General features: G+C 43.5%; 1 protein-coding gene and 1 long non-coding RNA gene across 12 annotated transcripts in view; one reads left to right on the top strand and one right to left on the bottom strand.

Moving 5' to 3' along the window:
• The window catches only part of PLXNA1 (plexin A1), a 508,150-nt gene extending 494,740 nt beyond the window's left edge, over positions 1-13,410 (top strand). For all 11 annotated transcript variants that reach the window (XM_068253084.1, XM_068253090.1, XM_068253089.1 and 8 more), the window contains 4 exons: positions 12-181; positions 4,550-4,762; positions 4,858-5,008; positions 7,257-13,410. In XM_068253084.1, coding sequence (XP_068109185.1) covers positions 12-181; positions 4,550-4,762; positions 4,858-5,008; positions 7,257-7,352 — 630 coding nt within the window. In that variant the 3' untranslated portion in view covers positions 7,353-13,410. The remainder of the gene's footprint in view (positions 1-11; positions 182-4,549; positions 4,763-4,857; positions 5,009-7,256) is intronic.
• Positions 1-20,895, bottom strand: part of LOC137532515 (uncharacterized) — a 224,383-nt gene that overhangs the window by 23,847 nt on the left and 179,641 nt on the right. The gene's annotated exons all lie outside the window — the stretch shown is intronic.

Here is a 20,895-nt window from a genome sequence, read left to right as displayed (position 1 = left end):
CCAATCTCCAGGGCACCTTGCAGAAATTTGTGGACGATTTATTTGAGACCATATTCAGCACGGCACACCGTGGCAGCGCACTACCTCTCGCCATCAAGTACATGTTTGACTTCCTGGATGAGCAGGCGGATAAGCACCAAATCACAGACTATGACGTACGGCACACATGGAAGAGTAACTGGTGAGTGGCAGAGGACACGTGCCTTGTGTTATACCCGTACCCGAGAATGCTTATCAGGGGTTCTCACTTCTTATTTGTATGCTGATTTCAGGGCATGTGCTCCAGGTTATCAGAATTACACCCAGGCAGCTAGGTGTTCAGGAGAGGGTCAGCCATGACTGCCTCCATGCTTCTATCCTGGTGTATATCAGTATCTCTTTATAGCTGCAGAGACAAAACATACAGCAGATTTGTTCATGATGTTTAAATCTGCCTCTCAATGCCAAGCTAATCTGGCTTGCATACAATTTGCATAAAACTTCCATGCTAGCCTGAATTATTTGCATCTCTACTCATTACTAATGTAATTCTGTTACATTTGCTTGCAGTGCAGCACCTTCCATTCTTATATACAAGCAGGCTGCACAGAGGGGGAGACTTATCAACGCATTACCGACACTTTTTTCTTCTTAATCTGTTCTAACCAGCTGGGAGAACAGTTCTGCATAATAATAACCTTCTTAAATCCTAGGTAATAGTGGCAATTTAGCATGAATTTCTAGAGCTGCACTACAGTTAAGAAAAGTGCAAATCCATCCCTAACTGGCGCAGATTAAGAAGTGCTTGATAGCAGTTCTACAGATGTAGAACTGCAGGCTAGACATGATTGCAGAGTGCGGGCTAGACATGATTTGTGTGGTGCTCCTCCCCCCTGCTGAATTCCTCCTCCGAGCCTGCTGCTATCAATACAGCAGGTGTGTTGGTTATCTCAGCAACAGCAATTCCCCTCACACACTGCACTGTCTGAGAGACCTTCCTAGATCCTCCTATTTTACAACAGTTTTAGAAGAAATCAGTACTATTTAGTGATTTCTCAAGTTGCCTGAGACAGTTCTGCACAGATTTCTAAAAACCTACCAATATTTTGTCTCACACTCCTGATAAATCTGGCCCAGAGACTCCAGCTTGCATACACCATCTAAACACTTTATTATTATTATTATTATTATTATTTTTTATTTATATAGCGCCAACATCTTCCAAAGCGCTGTACATAGTACAAACAAATAATGGGGAACAAATATACATAAGAAATACAAGACACTGTACAGTCATGACATTGAATAGAATAAATACAGATACATACATAGTTGATATGTAGTTGGTACATATACATATGTTAAAATTACAGCAGCTCCACCTTTATAAGTCTTAGTGTGTCCTATCCTGTACCCGCTCTGCTGCAGCTGCCATGCTCCACTCTGCTCCTGCTAAGTCCTTCAACTCCATGTCGTGTTCCCCTCCCCCCCCCCCCCCCTACCCGCCAGTTTTACAAGGGCTTGTCAGAATGAACATCGGGGCCATGTTCCTCCGCCGACGCATGCATGACCTCACTGCGTCTGTGCAATAAGCCCTAGCGGCTTCCTGCTACTGTGCAGCTGTGCTGGTGTGGGTGCAGCATGGCCATGCTAGTGCCAGAAGAGGAGAAATGCCCCGATGTTCCAGAGGGCCTCTGGCAGCAGCGAAGGACAGCATGGGAAGCCCCTGGAAGATTCAGAGGCTTTCCTTTCCTCAGGTAAGTATTTGATAGATGTCTCTGCAAATAGTCTGTCTGCTCTAATACAGTCTGCATACCACTCATTTCCCAGACAGGAACTAGTTTAGGGTGTAACAGAAGGGATATCACAGTATAGGAAGGTTTCAGAGTTTCACGTGGTGGATACCAGGAACACCTAGGTGGTAATCAAAGAGACCAGGAGCCCAATGGTGCTGTATCATTAGTTATGGGAGTAATTTGTAAGTATATAGCTTTATACTCATAAGGATGGGTTGCAGCTTTCTGGGAATAAACCATCCCATTCAGCTTTCCAGGTCCTGCCGGTCACTCTCCTAAATGGAGTTTTGACTAAAAAACTATTACCTCCCAGAGAGGAGGTCTTACTGGGAATTTGTGGGGATGGAAGCGCCCAAATTATTGGATAAAGGGTCATAAAAGAGAGGCGTTCTTACCTCCTTTTTTTTTTTTTTTTTTTTTTTCAAAACACACATAAAAAAATCCAGTTCAACTGCTGCCCTATCTTCTGGAGAGGTAAGAGAGAAAGACTCTCTTATGATTTTTATGACCTTTTCATGGATAATTTGGGCACATCCATGCCCACAAAATTACAGTAGAGTGGCAGACTTTACTAGGAGAGCCCCGAGCAGATGGATCTCAGGTAACTTAGTAATCTGAATATTTAGGTAGAATTCTACAGTGTTTAGCAGGAGTAGAGTGGAGCACACAAAAGGGCCCTCTATAGAGCTTGCTGCATGTGAATGGGAGGAAGGAACCAGCAGAGTCAAATTCAGGTTCAAACACAAAATCACTTAGCAGTGTAATTGAATTATTGATCTGGGAAGCATCTTAAGCACATTTGTGCAACGTCTTTTATCAGTCTAGTTACACTTCAAGCTGTCATAATCCAGTTGTAATGGGATGTGTAAACGTGTTAGGAGTACTAGTACTGAAATAAAATAGCATCTCTACCTCGTATTCCTGTGTAACCCTCTCAGTATGCAATACTGGCCAGCCTAATCCCAAACCAATCCCTCCTGTACTTCACAAGCATTATCTGTCTTAGCTCTAGCCTCTATCTATGTTGCCCCTCCCAGGATGGTCAGCAAACAACGAGGATTTGCAGCTGTTATTATTCCCAGTTTGGCTTCACCACAGGCAGAGCACCCCTTTATTCTGATTTACCTTTACTCAGTAATACAGCAGGGATTTTCCTCTCCCAACGTTCCAGCCTCGTTGATTGCATTTTGCCGGCACCCCTGCTGCTTCCAACCAGCGGGACATCCCTGCGTATGACATCTGTAATATGGCAGATAAATTGCTTTTGTATGGTTCAGTGGCTGCCAGCAATTAGCAATAGCGGCTGGGGAAATCTATATGTACTTAGTTTAACTCTTTGAGCTTGTATATGTGACAGCCCTGGCTGAATTTACCACCGGCAATGTCACCCAATCCAGGCAGAACAGATGGGTTGGGCAAACAGGTGATGTGTGTACAGCCATCCTATCAACTCCTGACAGAACTCTAGTCTCAGAAAAGCAATTGCTTTGCCAAGATTTGCTGGCGTCTGGGGATGTTTCACTCACTACCATAACTACTAACAGTGAAGACTGGCTGAAACATATGGCTGGCTCAATCAGAGGTGTACCGTAATTATCTCAAGCTATTCATGGACCAATCAGAATAAATATTTAAAGAGGAACTCCAGTGAAAATCATGTGATAAAAAAGTGCTTCATTTTCACAATAATTATGTATAAATGATTTAGTCAGTGTTTGCCCATTGTAAAAAATTTTAAATCCCTGATTTACATTCTGACATTTATCACATGGTTTACTGCTGGCAGGTGATGTAGCTGCTGCTTGCTTTTTTGGCAGTTGGAAATAATTCCCCACAATGCAACAAGGTTCACAGACAGGAAACTGCAGGAGTACCACGGTCCTCAGAGTTTCTTGTGGGAGGGATTTCACCACAATACCTGCCATACAGCGCCCCCTGATGATCAGTTTGTGAAAAGGAATAGATTTCTCACGTAAAAAAGGGGGTATCAGCTACTGATTGGGATGAAGCTCAATTCTTGGTCATGGTTTCTCTTTAAATGTCTTCATTATCTGAACTGTGTATACATTTAAACTACTTTGGTATATAGACATTCACACCAAAAGTGCTGGTAAGAGTGCTGAATCAGATTTGCAAGTGTATGGCCAGTATTGTAAATATCCCAAAAATGTACAAACATGTATTTAAAAAAAATACACAAGTTAAAACAAACTAAAACAGCCTTAGTCTACCAGGCAGATGCATGTAGAAGGATTTCATTTGAACCTATGAACCAGAGCTGTTTATACTTTTAAGAAAAATAACAGCTGAAGCATTTTTATTTTAGTTAGTTTTTACTTTCCTATGAGTTCTTTTTAGGGAGGACTTTTAACTTCCTATTGGGTCAGTAGTTGCAGGAAGTGAGTGGTTTATTCTCTTCTACACTGCACTTCTGTTCAGTGAATTAGTACTTAAGAGGAAGGAGTGGCTCAGTGTTTGAAAAAAAAAAGAAGAAAATTGAAGGAGTGGTGTCAAAAGACCTGGATGGCAAATCAGTTTCATAGTAATAGGGCAGCAGAGGAGCTGGGTGTGGCATTATCAGCCAGCCACATGTCAACCTAGGAATGCTGCTACCCTGCTAACTACTGACAGAAGGAGGAGGGGGGTCAGTAATGTAAAGTTATCAGTCAAATAAGTCATTTTAGGGAAATTTTAAATTAATTTTGAGTACAATTAACATTTCCTACAATATTAGAATTTCCTAGGTGTTCTTCAACCATGATTTTCTTTTTCAGTTTACCTCTGAGGTTCTGGGTGAATGTCATCAAGAACCCCCAGTTTGTGTTCGACATCCACAAGAACAGCATCACGGACGCCTGCCTCTCCGTGGTGGCACAGACCTTCATGGACTCCTGTTCCACGTCAGAGCACAAGTTGGGAAAAGATTCCCCCAGTAATAAGCTGCTGTACGCCAAGGACATCCCCAACTACAAGAGCTGGGTGGAGAGGTGAGTGGCTGTTTATAATTTCTTGTACTGTTAGTCTTACTGAGTCATCTGGAGAAATATAAACCTTGTCTGGAAAATGTGTCTTCTTGTTTCAGGTATTACTCTGACATTGCCAAAATGCCAGTTATCAGCGACCAGGACATGAGTGCGTACCTCGCCGAGCAGTCACGGTTACACCTGAGCCAGTTCAACAGCATGAGCGCCTTGCACGAAATCTACTCTTACATCACAAAGTACAGAGATGAGGTGAGTAGCAGCTAGAGGGGCTGCATGGGATGGTGACAGTTCTGATGGCCTCAGTAACCAGCTGCACCCACCTGCCATGTTGAAGGGGTGTTAATGTACCTGCTGGAGTTTTTGTTTTATAGAGAATAGGAGAGATAGCAGGTCTGACGGGAGGATCTCTAGGTATTTGTGAGAAGAGAGATCTCAAAACTACCATTGCTTTTTCTAGTTGCTGAGCTATGGGTAGCTCCACTGCTTGTAATAGAAATTGCAAGTAGTACTTACTGGCCGTAGCAGAGGGGGGTTAACTTACTCATATCTCTGCCTATGGCAGATGTGCTTCACTTGCATTCCTCATCACTTCAAATCCAAATGAAGGAAGCATGTGAGTGACCAGGAACACGAGTGAACCACATCGGCTATAGGCATTGACATAAGTAAGTTACACCTTCCCTCCCTCCCGCGTTTCAGCTTTATGATTGGCTGTATTATTCCCTCAGCCAGTACTTTGCACTGAAGGACCTGCTGATAATAGCGCCAGTCTTAGCTGGTGTCTGTGTAGAGCCATCAGAGCAGAAAGATGGGGTTCCACCACTAAAGCCATAGAAATAACAACAAAAGTTGTTTAGGTGATGCCTTTAATGACTAACTGTACAAGATGTATTTGCAAACTTTCAAAACTTTAAGTTTCTTCTTCTGGCATGTTTCAGAACTGGATCAGATTGCAGAGAAAGCTTGCAGAGAAATCTTGTACAGTTGGTCATTAAACCTAAACTTCTTTTGTTGTTATGTCTTTGGATTCTATCCATGACTAATGCTAGACCACACACAATTGCTTCACCACTAAAGCCAAATATTAATTATTACTGGAAAAAAAAGTCATCCCTTCCAGCCTTTTGTTGAAAGTGGAGTTGTGCTTTAAGTGAATCACCAAAATGCACTTCTAATGCAGCCATGTTGGGATCGCTAGATCTCAGTGAGAATTAAAGGGTTCTGGTGGTATAGCGGTGCAGAGGAAACACAGGGTGAACAACAACCTCCAGGTGCATTATTGGGCCGCACTAATGTCCTCTCTATGTTGTGTGTTACTTGGGTGTGACCAAATGATCCTCCATGCAGCCAGTAAATCACTTAAGGCAGTAAAGATGGGAAAGGCTATGTTCCTCTTACTACAGGTTGCCTTTAAAGGGAAAGAGTTGGCCTGTGTAATATTTTGCTTGTCTGGAAATTCCAGGTTGAACTTTCATCTTTAGCATTATCAACAAGACTTAATTCCTGCTATTAAGGTGATGATAATTGTATTGGTAATTTATGAGGCAGTAATAAGTGTTGTGACAGTCACCAAATGTCAGAAGGGGCCAGGCAATTAGAAGCAAGTAAGGACATGATTATGTGTAAAGGGGGCGTTAATTGCGGCTGTCAGCCTGACTATCAGGGAAAGTTTCCTCAGCAGCTCACTTCCTGGTGACAAGAGGCTGAACATTGCTGTTACTGCTCTCTGGAACTCCAGGACTGACATCTCAGGGCTTAAAGGACCTGTCATCTTACAGGGGTGGCAAGTGCCTTTTTGAATCTTAAATGAGCTTTTCATTATAGCACCATACACCGTATGATCAGTACAAGATCTGGGGAGGAACTAGTCAGGCATATAAGGTGCACATTAGTATTTATGGCTCCAACTATCAATTTGGTTTTTGGACGCTTGGGCCTTTAAGCATTTTTTTTTTCTCCTGGGGGACAATTTTGTATCTTCTGTTTAAAATAACTTTTCAGCATTTTGCATATTAAAAAGTGCTATCAAAATTATTTTGAGTATTTTCTTGCTTGCTGATAGTTTAAAACAGAGTTCCCCAACCCTGTCCTCAAGGCCTACCAACAGTAGGTTTTGCAGAAAACCACAAACATGTACAGTTGAGGTAATTAGTGTCTCAGCAGAGCTGATTATCTACCTCAGTGCATGTTTTGTGGAAATCCACAGTTGGTGGGCCCTGAGGACAGGGTTGGGGAACACTGAAAGACTTTTTATTGACAAGTGAAAATATCACCTTGGAGAAAAATTTATCGCATATGGGCCTTGGAGTTGATGACCAGCAGTAGACCATTATGTTCCAGTCATGAAAACAAACAATCGTTACATGTAAATAATTTAAGAATTCAAGGGAGGAGTTTAACTTTAAAGTACATTTTTAGGCTGAGCCTTTTAGACAAAAAGGAAAAAAATGCATAACTACCATATAACTCCAAGCTAATGGTGCTTTTCTCCCTTCAGATTTTAACAGCGCTGGAAAAAGATGAACAAGCCCGGAGGCAGCGGCTACGAAGCAAATTGGAACAAGTTATCGACACAATGTCACAGGGCAGTTGAAATCCTCCAGGGAGGGTCTCTTAGCAGCGGTGATGGAGAGAAACGGGGGAGGGGACCGCTAAACTTGACCACACTCCCAACGCATGTGGCCTTGACAAACTGCAGAACTGTTCTGGAACTATCTTGAAATGAACAAACAAACAAAAAAAAATTAAAGAAGCTTACGTGTACATAAAATACTTTAGAGAACATTTCAAAGAATGACATAGAATACTTTATAAATACAAGTTTTACGGAATCCTTAAATTTCAATACAAATTAAGATATAGATTTAAGACAATGGGAGCTGCCTGTTGCAAGGGGACACCGGCGGAGGCACGGACGGGAGACAATACAGCTGGACTTTATACAAAGGATGCAGAAAAGACTTCAGCCCCTGATCTACATATGGGAAACTGCTCCACCCTCGAGGAACAACCTCTCTCTTTTTTGGCTTTCTGCCACTAGTGTTACTGCTACATTTGCACAATCACTGATTCCAGGGTTTTTAAAGAAATACAAAAATATAAAAAAAAAATTAAAAAGCGATGGAGGAAAGTCTTTAAAGGGTCAGGTGTTTGCGTTCTGGAAGATGGATGAAAAAGTTGCGTGCATCCCATGGATTACCCCACATGAAGGACAAACCGGTTCCAGAACCTTTGATATTTTTCTAGAGTATCATAACGTGCCATGTTTCCTTTCAATGTTGTTTTAGTGAATAAAAATGCAAAAAAATTGTATCAAATTATGGAGAATCTAGCAAATGGTGGAATCAATCCACATCTTGTTTCTGAGGAGATGCTGTTAGGAAGACTGGGGAAAGTAAAGATGCATATCAGTTTTCTTACTAAATCCCTGTATGTTATTTTGGAATGAGTTGTGCGTTTTATTTTAGAATTCTTGTTGGATAGGTTTCGGATTTAAAAAAAAAAAAAAGAGAAAAAAAAGCTACAGGAAGCACATATAGAATCCCGGCACCTATAAGCGAATGTACATAATGCAGATTGGCAAAGCAAGCCCAGAATGCTTTGCCGCACTAGATAATTATGTGGGCATTAATTCAGAGTCTCTGGACTGGCGTAAGTGATGGTACAGGGTACCGAAGTGTCCATTTGGTTGAGTTCATTTCCAGTTAATTTATTGCACACTGCGGAACTTGTACTGGTCATTGAGTATAGTAAACATTTGATACTCCCCTGAAAATGCTGTATGAAAGAAATATGCCAAAAACGTAATGACTGAGTATATGCCAGAGCTGCTTGGAGCATTCCATGTGTGGCTCTCATGAGTGGCGCTATCATCCAGGGGGATAACCGCTAAATTATTAACTTTTTACAAGTTCGGCTACTGGGAGGAGTCAGCAAAGTGCTCTATAGAGATGAAAATTGTTTAGTTTAAAATGTCCATTTCGGGAATTTAAAAAAAGTGTACTGCTAAAAACCAAAATTGCCTTCATCTACATCATTTGGGTAGTTATGTTGTTCATGTCATTAAGCTGCTTTGGTGTTGTGGTTCCTGTAAAATCTTTCATTTTTAGCCTACTGTAAAGAGTTTTTGTAAACACAACTCAGAATTCAGTGCTGCCTGGTTAAGAGAAAAGGCTGTCAAAATCATAATAGTCCCAATGGCACAAATATGGGGACTTTTGATACAGTTCTAATACATTTCCTCATTTGAAAGTATTTTTAGTTGCTCAAAATAACCATTTTATCTGCCACATCAAAACCAACCCCCATAACATATAATGAAGCTGTACAGCAGCCTGTGTACACTATTACCTCAAACACGTGCTTGAAGTTCCACCACTTTCTATATCGGGCAATAAACACTGGGTGGTCACTGTCTGGTCCACCGTGGACACGCACCTATATCTGCTGCTTTCCCTTTTCCCAAGATATAGACATGCTTGATCCCCAGACTACTGCAATGGCTGAAGTAGATTTTAGAACACGGAATGTCTGCCTCACTATAAATCGACAAAAGCATAGGACACTTGTCATAAGGAAAGTTATCTCCAGAAAATGGTTACAGTTGCTGTCCGTTGCATAACAGGAAGGTGCTTCAAGAGTCAAACGCACCTGCTACAGAGTGGAACATAGAGCCACCTACTAGCAGTGATTAGTTATCAGTAACTGACTTATGTAGATGTGGGCTCCATCAGTCACTAAAGTGATAACTTTCTGTTCCACCCAATACAAAGTCTACTGTTCATTCTCCTGTACCGCTCTGAGAAAAATAATGGAGATTACGGCTGCTGTGGCCAGCTGACTGATAAATGGGATGATTAGGATTCTGACTCGGCATATAATGATAATTTGAAACCATGAGGCGGTTTCCATCTTGATGGAGGGGAGTGGGAAAGATTGGTTAGTGTTGTTGACAGAGGACTGACCTACATGACAATCTCAAAATACTCTTAAAAGAGGACCAGTCCTAGTGATAGAGAAAGAGTGACAACCAGAAAATTAAAAAGTTCAGGAATTGAATTTAGTAATGGCAGCACCTGCATTTGTCATGACAGGTCCTCTCCCTTCATGGCCATCATCAATGGGTGCACTGCCTGGCAGCCACCAGGCGGGAATCTGATCCATGGTTTACAGGGTGCTAAACTGTCCATGTGAACTCAGCCTGGTATCCCTCCACAGAGAGGGCCCCCGCCACCCTGACAGCGAGAGGCATCACTTGCCTGCCCACCCCGCTGTCTGCAGACATCTCACTTCCTGTCTCATATATGGGTCAATTAGGAAGGAAACAAACATCAAACGCTGAGAAGCTTTTATGTATCTTTTAAATGTAATAAATCCCCAGCTAGGACTTAGGAGGCAGCTTCCCTTTATATACAGTATGTTTACTGGATGCACAGGAGCAACAGACTGCAGAGAGTAATGTGATTGGAGGGGGAGGGAGGAAACATCTATTAAAGGGATGTAAGATCTCATCACCATGTACATCTCCATCACTCTTCACAGCATCAACAGAATAATTATCCTTCATCTATGGCTAATTCCGATACTTAGCTTTAACCTTTCATCTCCAGCCAGAGCCCTCCCGTCAGGTTGGTGTGATTACTCCCTCGCAGTACATCAGAGGACAGGCCTGACTCTATATAGGAATATAGGGAGGCATCACTGCAGGTGACAAGCATGGAAGAGAGGCCCAGAGGTAGCAGAGCCAGGGAGTGTATGCACAGAATACAATGCAGGATGGTAGAGGAAGCTCCTGGCACTATCACTATAGACAGTCTACAAGGTCACTTCTCTTTCTAAGGCGCCTGTCAGACAACAGATGCAGCTGCTTGTGACCTTTTGTTTTTCTTTTTAGAACTGCATTTGCATGTCTGTCTTGCATACTCTTTAGTATTATTCTTTAGTATTTATATAGTGCTGACATATTACGCAGCGCTGTACAGAGTATATTGTCTTGCCACTAACTGTCCCTCAAAGGGGCTCACAATCTAGTCACTACCATAGTCTTATGTCTGTGTGTACCACCGGCCACACCAGCGTGCAGCCTGAGAGTTTAAAGTGGATCTGAACTCAGGTCATCCCTCTCTGCTACAGCATAATAACATTTAAAGAAAAACATTTCTTTGTTACAGCTGATAAAAATCCTAAAATAAATCTGCCAGGTGTTTACTTCCTGCTTTCGTGGACGCAGACATAGTGTTAACATCCTGTGTTTACCAATGAGCTGCTGTGGCAGCCAGCTGACACAGCTGAGAGATCAAATTACACTGGTGATTAGTCACAGATGAGGGGGAATTACACAGGCTAAACTCTCAATATATATATAGGTTGCATTTCTCTCTGTTTTCCTTCTGTCCTGTGCAAGAGTTCAGCTCCACTTTAAAAGCTTTATTCTGCATGCTCATTCCACGTCTGTCACTTATAAGGAGTGTTTATAAAATACTCTGTTCTATCTGGGTTCCCTCAGCATCACAAGCTCTTGGTGAATGCAGCCAGTAGCTGATGCCGCACCTGCAGGAGGAGACTAGCTGCCCACTACAGATAGTCAGGGACATGCTAATGATTTTGGCTTGCCTGTAGCTTGGGACTGATCCAATCGAATGCACTTCCTGCTGACTTTGATTGGCCCCTTTCCAGGCTGCATGAATCAGAATTATTAGCATGTCATTGCTCATCTCTACAGCAGACGGTAGCCAGCATGGTGTTTACTTGTTGCTAGACAACCACTCCATAGTGAGCACTGAACACCTATTGGCTACAGTGCATTGGAGGTTCTGGGTTGGTTCACATGGACAGGTTTTTTATTTCTTTGTATTTGAGGTAGCAGCTTTGTAGTGCTAGACAGCCTCAAAACACTAATGCCAAACGCTTAGGTCTGTTTCACGCAGAGTACTAATTCACATTGGAGTGATAGAGAAAAAAATGTAAACGTTGCATCTTTGCAGCGATATTGATTCTATGGAATGTATTAAAAAAAAACGTAAATAAAAAATCACTTGCCCAAAAACGCTAAGGGATTTTCGGTGTGAAACACTCCTTAACCTCCTGAACGATAATCCCGAGCTGAGCTCGGGGTATATCGCGCAGGAGAATTTCTCAGGCCCTGGTGGGCCGATTTGTATAATTTTTTTTTTTGTTACACGCAGCTAGCATTTTGCTAGCTGCGTGTAACTTCCGATCGCCGCCGATCCGCCGCCGCTCGCCGTGCCGCGCAGCCCCCCCCTCCCCCTTGCGCAGCCTGGCCAATCAGGCCAGGCAGCGCTGAGGGGTGGATCGGGACTCCCTCTGACGTCACGACGTCATCCCACCCCGTCGCCATGGCGACCGGGGAAGCCCAGCAGGAAATCCCATTCTGAACGGGATTTCCTGCTTACTCTGATCACTGAAGGCAATCGGAGTGGGTGGGGGGATGCCGCTGCGCTGCGGCTATCATGTAGCGAGCCCTGGGCTCGCTACATGATTTAAAAAACAAAAAATTTAAAAAATAGTGCTGCGCCACCTCCTGGGCGATATAATTGTATCGCCCAGAGGGTTAATACTGCTCCTCTAACACATGAAAATCTATAGCGGTGAATTTGATACGTTTTTTTTTTCAAACAACCATGTACAAACCCAGCTATATCCTAATTGCTGCTGGGAGCAGACAGGACAGGCTTTTAAAGGAACCCAAGGTGACAGACATATGGGGGCTGCCACATGTATTGCTTTTTAAACAATACCAGTTGCCGGGCAGTCCTGCAGATCTTTCAGGTAAGGTCTATCACACACCTGAAACAAGCATGCAGCTAAACTTGTCAGAGTACCTGATCTGTTTGCTTGTTCAGAGTCTATAGCTAAAAGTATTGGAGGCAGGTGTTCAACAGGACTGCCAGGTAATGTGCATTGTTTAAAATGAAATATGTCTCTTTACATGTCTCTCAACTCTGGTTCCCTTTAAGGGAGTAAAAGGAGGAACATTTCTGAGTACTTTGCAAGTACCTTAGAGAGCTTCGTAATAGTTTTACAATTAAATGAACAATCAGTACCATCTTCCAGTCTCCACACAGCCATGAATGATCAGACCAAGTAAGTAAATAGTAATGTACAATATCAATCGGTTGAAAAATCGAATGTAGTAACAGTTAAGTCTAACTTTGCACAAATGTAGGCAGCAGCCCGAATATTTCTATCCCAATAGGTCCTTTCTACATAAACACACTAAACTGTATTCAGCGATCTGCAGCAAGACCTCCAGGTTCTGGTTACACGTATGGCAGGACAGTCTAGTGATAGCTTTGCTGACTCCTCTGATCAATATGGGCATCCATCTTTATCAGGCCCAGCCCTCATCAGATCCACAATGCCTTCCAAACCACAGTCATCCATCAATCTCTAGCATATCTGTCTAATTAACCCCTCCATTGCTGCAGCCGAGTGGAGCAGTACCAGATTAATGCCTATCGCAAAAAACAAACAAATATATATATATATACAACAACTCCTGATTGTGACTCAAAGCCCGGCTGAGCCATCCCCTGTAAATATCTGACTATTTTAATGTTGCTCAAAATTTAGTACTTGTATATAAAATCCTCGCATCACAAAAGAGATTAAACATTTTTGCTAAATAAAAACAGTGGTGGTTTGTTTGTTCTTTTTTTTGGGGGGGGGGGGGGGGGGTTGGCTTTGCCAGGGGTATGAATAATTATGGGCAGCACTGTACCTAGCTACACACAACACATGGTAAAAGTAACTAGGTGTACTGGGTTACTGAATGTATGAGGACAATGTGCTCCAGGTCTGCCTTTTTTCCAGTACCATGAAGGCAGCTGCAGTGTCTGCACATTTCGGCAGTGGTATTGTTCCTGGATGGGGAGGAGACCTGGAGCACATTGTTCTCATAGCCATTAAAACACACCTCTGAAGTTGCCTGAAATTTATCCTTACACGCCCACCGAGACCTCTTCTGACTCCCCATCAGTGTTGCCAACTCATCCCTTTAAATACGGACACTTATGAATTATACATGTCTTGTGGCTAGTTAGATGCAGTTTAGGCACTGATTATCTGTGAGAAGCCCCAGAACCTGTATAACTTAGATGTGTCATTATTTAAAGGGATAAGTTGGCAACCCTGCTCCCCACCCACATCACATTTATAGTTCCAGCTTCCATCTCTCTTCCTGGTTCTCACCTCCCCAGCAAAGACGGCCTTAAAGGATACCTGAAGTGACGTGACATGATAGGATAGACGTGTACAGTGCCAAGCACACAAATAACTATGCCGTGTTCCTTTTTTCTTTTTCTGCCTGAAAGAGTTAAATATCAGGTATGTAATTGGCTGACTCAGTCCTAACTCAGACAGGAAGTGACTACAGTGTGACCCTCACTGATAAGAAATTCCAACTATAAAACACTTTCCTAGCAGAAAATGGCTTCTGATAGCAGGAAAGAGATAAAAAGGGGAATTTCTTATCAGTGAGGGTCACACGGTAGTCACTTCCTGTCTGAGTCAGCCACTTACCGTACATACCTGATATTTAACTCTTTCAGGCAGAGAAAGAAAAAAGGAACACAGCATAGTTACTTGTGTGCTTGGCACTGTACATACACATCTTTCTCATGATGTCACATGTCACTTCGGGTATCCTTTAAAAGTGAACCTAAAGCAAAGTTAAAAAAAAACCCTAAGAGGAGGTAAGGCTCTGAATCACATATAGCCTTCCTGGTCTTCTCTCTGTCCCCTCGTTTCACTGCTGTCCTCCTGTGAATTATTTTACCAGCTTGGTCGATTAACTCTTCAAGACTCCTCATGCAAGATGGCCTTTGGAAGTGCTCGCATCCCCGAGTGCGTCCAAAGATGAAGGGAGTCGTTCTGTGGGTCACGCATGCGCAGTATGGATGTGCCCGTCTTTGGAAGCACTGAGGGACACAAGTTCTTCCAGAACTTGCCAAGGAGTCCCAAAGACATGGATTTTGAATGAAGGACAGTGGTGTAATGAGAACAGAGAGGACCAAGAAGGATTTTTGGGATATAGAGCTATTCTTAGTTAAGTATCTAATGGTGCCCATTAGTAATGTATGGGCAGATCGGCCAAAAGACAGATCTCTCTCTGATCAAATCTGATGTGTTGGCTGCCCATACATCGCAGGCAGATTCCTGATTAAAAACATCATGAAATCTCTCAGGAATTGGCCTTGCAATTCCACCTCGCTGCTGTCCTCCCAAAGGTTAATGTGCCTTTCCCTGTGGCCATGAATTAAAATCTCACCTGTTCCAAGTGTCCAGCTGCCCCTGCTTCCACATTCGCACCCCATGCGGCTACTATGTATATTATGTGACGCGTATGTGATGTCACACATGCACCACGTGCTATAAGCAGCAGCCACGTGGGATCCAGATAGGGAAGCGGGAGCAGCTGGTGAGATTTTAATGCTTGGGAAGGCACATGTCTGGAAAGATAAGAGCGCTCTGTGGTGTATTACCAAAGGGAATTTTATTCAGCACAATTAAAGTTCTACTTATAGGATAAAAGTACAGGATCCTCCACCCTCTCTCGGGTTTAGCGGAATCCACCAGGCTGTGGGCAGCAGCACAGCCTCTGGTGTACTGGAAGGTCCGCTAGTAGAGACGGGGTTGTGTCATTAGGGGTTTCGGCGTTACCACGCCTTCGTCAGACGGGAAGGACATTAACATCTGGGTAGACAGAAGTTGGGGATTCTGTTCTTCGGTCATCACGATATCACACGCTCCTTGTCAACCACATCAGCCTGAGATTTCCCAGCGTGTTTGACAATGAAACTGATTTTGGGCCAAAATTGATTGATTGCATCGATCAATCGGGCATGCTTGTTGCAGCACCGATTTTCATCCAATTTGATAAAATGAGCAAATCCAACGGTCAATGAGGCTGCAAAATCAATAGATGTATGGTCATCTTTATTCTTATACACAGTGTTAACCAGATTTAGAAGCTAAATATAAGTTAACCGTTAGCTTGAAGAATAATTCGCTTCTGAATGTGCAAACCCCCACTGAAATTGAGTGTTTTGGCCAGTTTGATATTGATTTTGATCATTTCAGTCATCTTGTTTACAATTAAATCAAAGAGGCCCTTGTAAGTCAGACAAAAATAACATAAAACATTTATAATGAAATGACCACAATTGTCTTTTCTGTGCTCACATCATTATCAGTTTTATTCAACCCCCAAGTGACATTCATTCTTAGTACAACATCCTTTTCCGGTTATAACACTTTTTAAACGTGAAGCATAGCTTTGTTTCATCAGTCCCCAGAACACTATCCCAAAACCTTTGTGGTAGTGTTCTGTGGACTGATGAAACAAAATTAGAACTGTTTGGGCCCATGAATCAATGCTATGTATGGAGGAGGAAGAACAAGGCCTATGAAGAAAGGAACACCTTGCCTACTGTAAAGCATGGTGGGGAGTCAATCATGCTTTGGGACTGTTTTGCTTCTGCAGGTACAGAGAAGCTTCAGCGTGTGCAAGGTACCATAAATTCTCTTCAGTACCAGGAGATATTGGATGGAAATGTGATGCAGTCCATCACAAACCTGAGGCTTGGGAGACGACGGACCTTTCAACAGGACACGTCCAAGTCCACTAGAGCATGGTTGCAGATTAAAGGTTGGAACATTTTGGAGTGGCCATCTCAGTCACCAGACTTAAATCCGATTGAGAACCTCTGGTGGGACTTAAAGGAGAGCTGAAGAGAGAGGAATATGGAGGCTGCCATGTTTATTTCCTTTTAAGCAATACCAGTTGCCTGTCAGCCCTGCTGATCCTCTGCCTCTAATACTATTAGCCATAGCCCCTGAACAAGCATGCAGCAGATCAGGTGTTTCAGACTTTAAAGTCAGATCTGACAAGACTAGCTGCATGCTTGTTTCTGGTGTTATTCAGATACTACTGCAGAGAAATAGACCAGCAGGGCTGCCAGGCAACTGGTATTGATTAAAAGGAAATAAATATGGCAGCCTCCATATACCTCTTACTTCAGTTCCCCTTTAAAGCAGTTGCAGCGCGCAAGCCTAAGAATGTGACTGAACTGGAGGCTTTTGCCCATGAAGAATGGGCTAAGATACCCGTAGATCGCTGCAAGACACTTGTGTCAAGCTATGCTTCACGTTTAAAAGCGGTTAGTACTTAGTACAACATCCTTTTCCAGTTATAAGAATGAATGTCACTTGGGGGTTGAATAAAACTGATAATGATGTGAGCACAGAAAAGACACTTGTGGTTATTTCATTATAAATGTTATGCTATATTTGTCTGACCTACAAGTGTCTCTTTGATTAAGTTCACACTTGCGTTTTTAGGTAAAACGGACCGGATGACCGGACCCGTACGGTTCCTATCCGGATCCAGTCCGTTTGCATACGTTTTCAGTCAGGTACGAATACGGCTGCGATCCGGATCCGTTTTTTTAAAAGAGATAACACATTATATAAATTCCTGGGATCTGGGAGGTCAGCAGAAGCTGCACCTGTAGAATCAGGTCCTCCACTGTGTAGGGCCTCACCTCCACGTCCCACATACTGCCAAACAGCTCCAGCACAAAGTAACTGCTGCTCCACTCCAGAAATGCTGTGCCCATGTGTCCCCATTCAAAATGGCCGCTAGAAAACACATAGGAAGTGGGGTAGAAAGTCCGGTTTTTATAGCCAGTGTGTTCTGTGCTTTCCGTTTCCCATTGGTTTCTATTGCCGGACGGTGCAGTCAGGCTCCGGTCCGGTTGCGTCAGCCGGATGATCCGGACCTTAAAAATAGCGCATGTTGGAAAAGTGTCCGGCTCCGGTCCATACGGAACGGACGCGTGTGTACGGTCGCATAGATTTTGCATTGCTATGCCGAACGTCCGTTTCGTTTGTACAGTATACGGTCCGGATCCGGACCAGCAAATCCGGACAGTGAACGCTAATGTGAACCGGGCCTTAATTGTAAACAAGATGAATGAAATGATCAAAATCAATGTCAAACTGGCCAAAACACTCAATTTCAGTGGGGGTTGAATAATTTTGAACACAACTGTACCTATTCATCCATCGCATTAATTTTGCACAGAGTACTCAAGTCAGCTCATGGTGACATCCAATAGGAAAATATAAGGAGCTCAAAGATGCCAAAAGGTCCTCTTACTAAAAAAGTGCATCTGCAACACCTCGACCATCTGAAACCACTCATGTCCAATCTATACCTCTGTGCACCCCCCAGTTACTTATGCTGTTTTTCGCCCACCCATCCTTACACCCATCACCCAGGCTCACACCCCAAACCAGGGCTGAGTTGGAGTCGGGCCAATTTTTAGGTACCTGAAGTCAGAGTCAGGAGAAAATGCACCGACTCCTAATGAATTTAAGGTTCTTTTCTGTTTGTCTTCTACAAGTACTCTTACCAAGGACTTGTTTTAGTATATGACTAAAAGTATTAGAGGCAGAAGATCAGCCGGCTACCCAAGTAACTGGTATTGTTTAAAAGGGAATAAATATGGCAGCCTCCATATCCCTCTCACTTCAGTTGTATTTTAAAATTCCTAAGCGTTGGCAGTTAAAGGGACACTTAAGTAAAACAAAAAAAATGAGTTTTACTCACCTAGGGCTTCCAATAGCCCCCTGCAGCTGTCTGGTGCCCTCGCTGTCTCCCTCCGATCCTGCTGGCCCCGCCGGCAGCCACTTCCTGTTTCGGTGACACTAGCTGACAGGCTGGGGAAGCGAGTGATTTTTCGCGTTCCTGGCCACAATAGCGCCATCTATGCTGCTATAGCATATATCATATACCATATAGCAGCATAGAGGGTGCTAATGTGTCTGGGAACGCGAAGAGTCACTCGCGTCCCCAGCCTGTCAGCTCCTGTCACCGAAACAGGAAGTGGCTGCCGGCGGGGCCAGGAGGATCGGAGGGAGACGGCGAGGGCACCGGACAGCTGCAGGGGGCTATTGGAAGCCCTAGGTGAGTAAAACTCATTTTTTTTGTTTGACTTAAGTGTCCCTTTAAGAGATGCATTTCTTGTTACATACTTTCAACCAATAAAATTGTAATATGCAAATTAGAGAAGTCTGAGTCGGTGGAATCCTAACCTGAGGGGTCGGAGTTGGTGGATTTTTGTACCGACTTCACAGCCCTGCCCCTCACCCATCCTTACATCCCCTCACCCAGCCTTACATCCCTCACCATCCTTACACCCAGAGGCGCCTCTAGGCACCAGCTGACTGCCTGGAGCGGCAGATTTATCTCGGGGCACTTCCAGGGGGAAAAAAAAGTTTATTTTTCCTGTCCTTAGAGACTGAAAACTGAGGGTGCGGAGATAAAAAGTTCTAATGAAAGCATCTGCTGCTCAGCCTCTCATAAGGAGTCTACAAAACTTTTGTCTACAACTCTTTGTATGATTCCCTAATTAGTTGTTATCTCGGAATCTAGGAGTGTGTCTGTTCACTTCTGTCCCTCCCCTCCTTATGACCAGGAAAAGAAAACATCAGCAGAGGAGGATGGTGTCTTTCTGGGTAGCAGGTACAAGGCATTCCAGAACGGACTGGCCGGGAGCAAAGGGTGGAGATTTTCCTCCAGGCAGCTGGTACAGTGCCTGGTGCATTGAGGTTTTTCTTGAATAAGGCAATGTGAAGCACTAGGCTGGCTGAGGAGGCTTGCCTTATGCAGAGTCCATAGAAAAACAACTCTGTCTGCTCTCTCATTGTAAAGACTGCATGTGAGCAGCTTGATAAGGAATTACACAGGTTGAAAAGTATTCCACTGTCCCTAGACTCCAAGAAGGCTGCTTTCTGACTTGTGTGAGAGACTGGCAGGGGTCACATTACAGGCAAGTAACCTCTGTGAGATACGGGACTGCAATACTATCTAAGCTCTCTGCTCCCTCTCAGTATCTCTCCACTTCTCTTCCTTATTAACCTTTGTTTTCCCCGTCCCCTAGTGCTGGCTGTCTTCTTGTCATACAGGGAAGCTAAATAAAAAAAGAATCAGAGGATGCTCTGTCCACTCAATAATTCTTGCAATTTGCGCTCCTGACCGAATGTGCACAGCAGCCAATAGTGTTCTGGGCATGCATACTTGAGAAATGACGCTGATGTATGTACTTGTCAATAATGCATAACACTATACTGGCGTCTGAAGAAGGCTTATTCACAGAAAGATTACTTTTTTCTTTTAAGCCAATAAATGGTATCATCCTGATTCAAAACTCTCTGCTTTCACTGATGGCTAAGAAGGTACAATGCTCTACTGCTACAGGAAAGGAGAAGGATGCCAAACCATACACACTAGCATAGAGGTAGTAACAGCTCAGGTGACAGTCTAGAAATGAAAGGAAAGCAAACAGCATTTTTATTCCTGCAGTTCTCATAGATGGTAGGAACTGAAGGACAGAAAATGAGTCAGGAAAGAGTTAACTGAGACCACTGCTGGCTAGGAAGAAAAAAAAGCCTAAAGCCATAAATTTAGGTAGACTAGAGATAAAGTGTAATTTACAGCTGCTGGGGTCAGTCTGACAGCTGTAAAGGAGAAAGTGAAGAAACTAGCAGAGCTCACTGATGTCTGTGAATGCCTGCATTGAAGCTCAGCGGAACTTAGTTCTATCTGCTTTGTAATGTAAATCCTTGGTATTTCTCACATCAGTTGTATGTCCATGATACAGAGGAATGGATCATCAGGTGAGGTGACAGCAGATGTTGATTGTCATAACACACCAGGAATTGTGAGAGAGAGACTTGCAGGAATTGGGGAACTCTGGAATTCAGCTATTAGTGCAGAGCAGGGCTCTGGCTGGCTGCTCTGCGGGACAGGAAGAGGTGATTAACTTTGACGTATGACCTCTTCTCTCTCCAAGTCATGCCGCCCTTCTTATCTTATCTGATTTTATCGCCCTAGGCCATGGCCTTTGTGGCCTTCCCAGAAATCCGGCCCTGTATAAAGTGCGTCCTAGTGGCTGCAGCTCCTGAGTCCGCCAGGAGAAAAATGCAATATAAATGTTCCTTGTCATTCTCTACTTTGCCCCCAGGGCCCCCACCACCTCTTACCCTCACAATTTAATCACCCCTATCTTATTATTAGTAACCCTAGCCTATAGCTGTCAATACATGCATTC

Source organism: Hyperolius riggenbachi, chromosome 9 (genome assembly GCF_040937935.1).
Source record: "Hyperolius riggenbachi isolate aHypRig1 chromosome 9, aHypRig1.pri, whole genome shotgun sequence".
In the NCBI taxonomy this organism is placed as follows: Eukaryota; Metazoa; Chordata; class Amphibia; order Anura; family Hyperoliidae; genus Hyperolius; species Hyperolius riggenbachi.
This window is presented reverse-complemented; position numbering and strand designations above follow the sequence as displayed.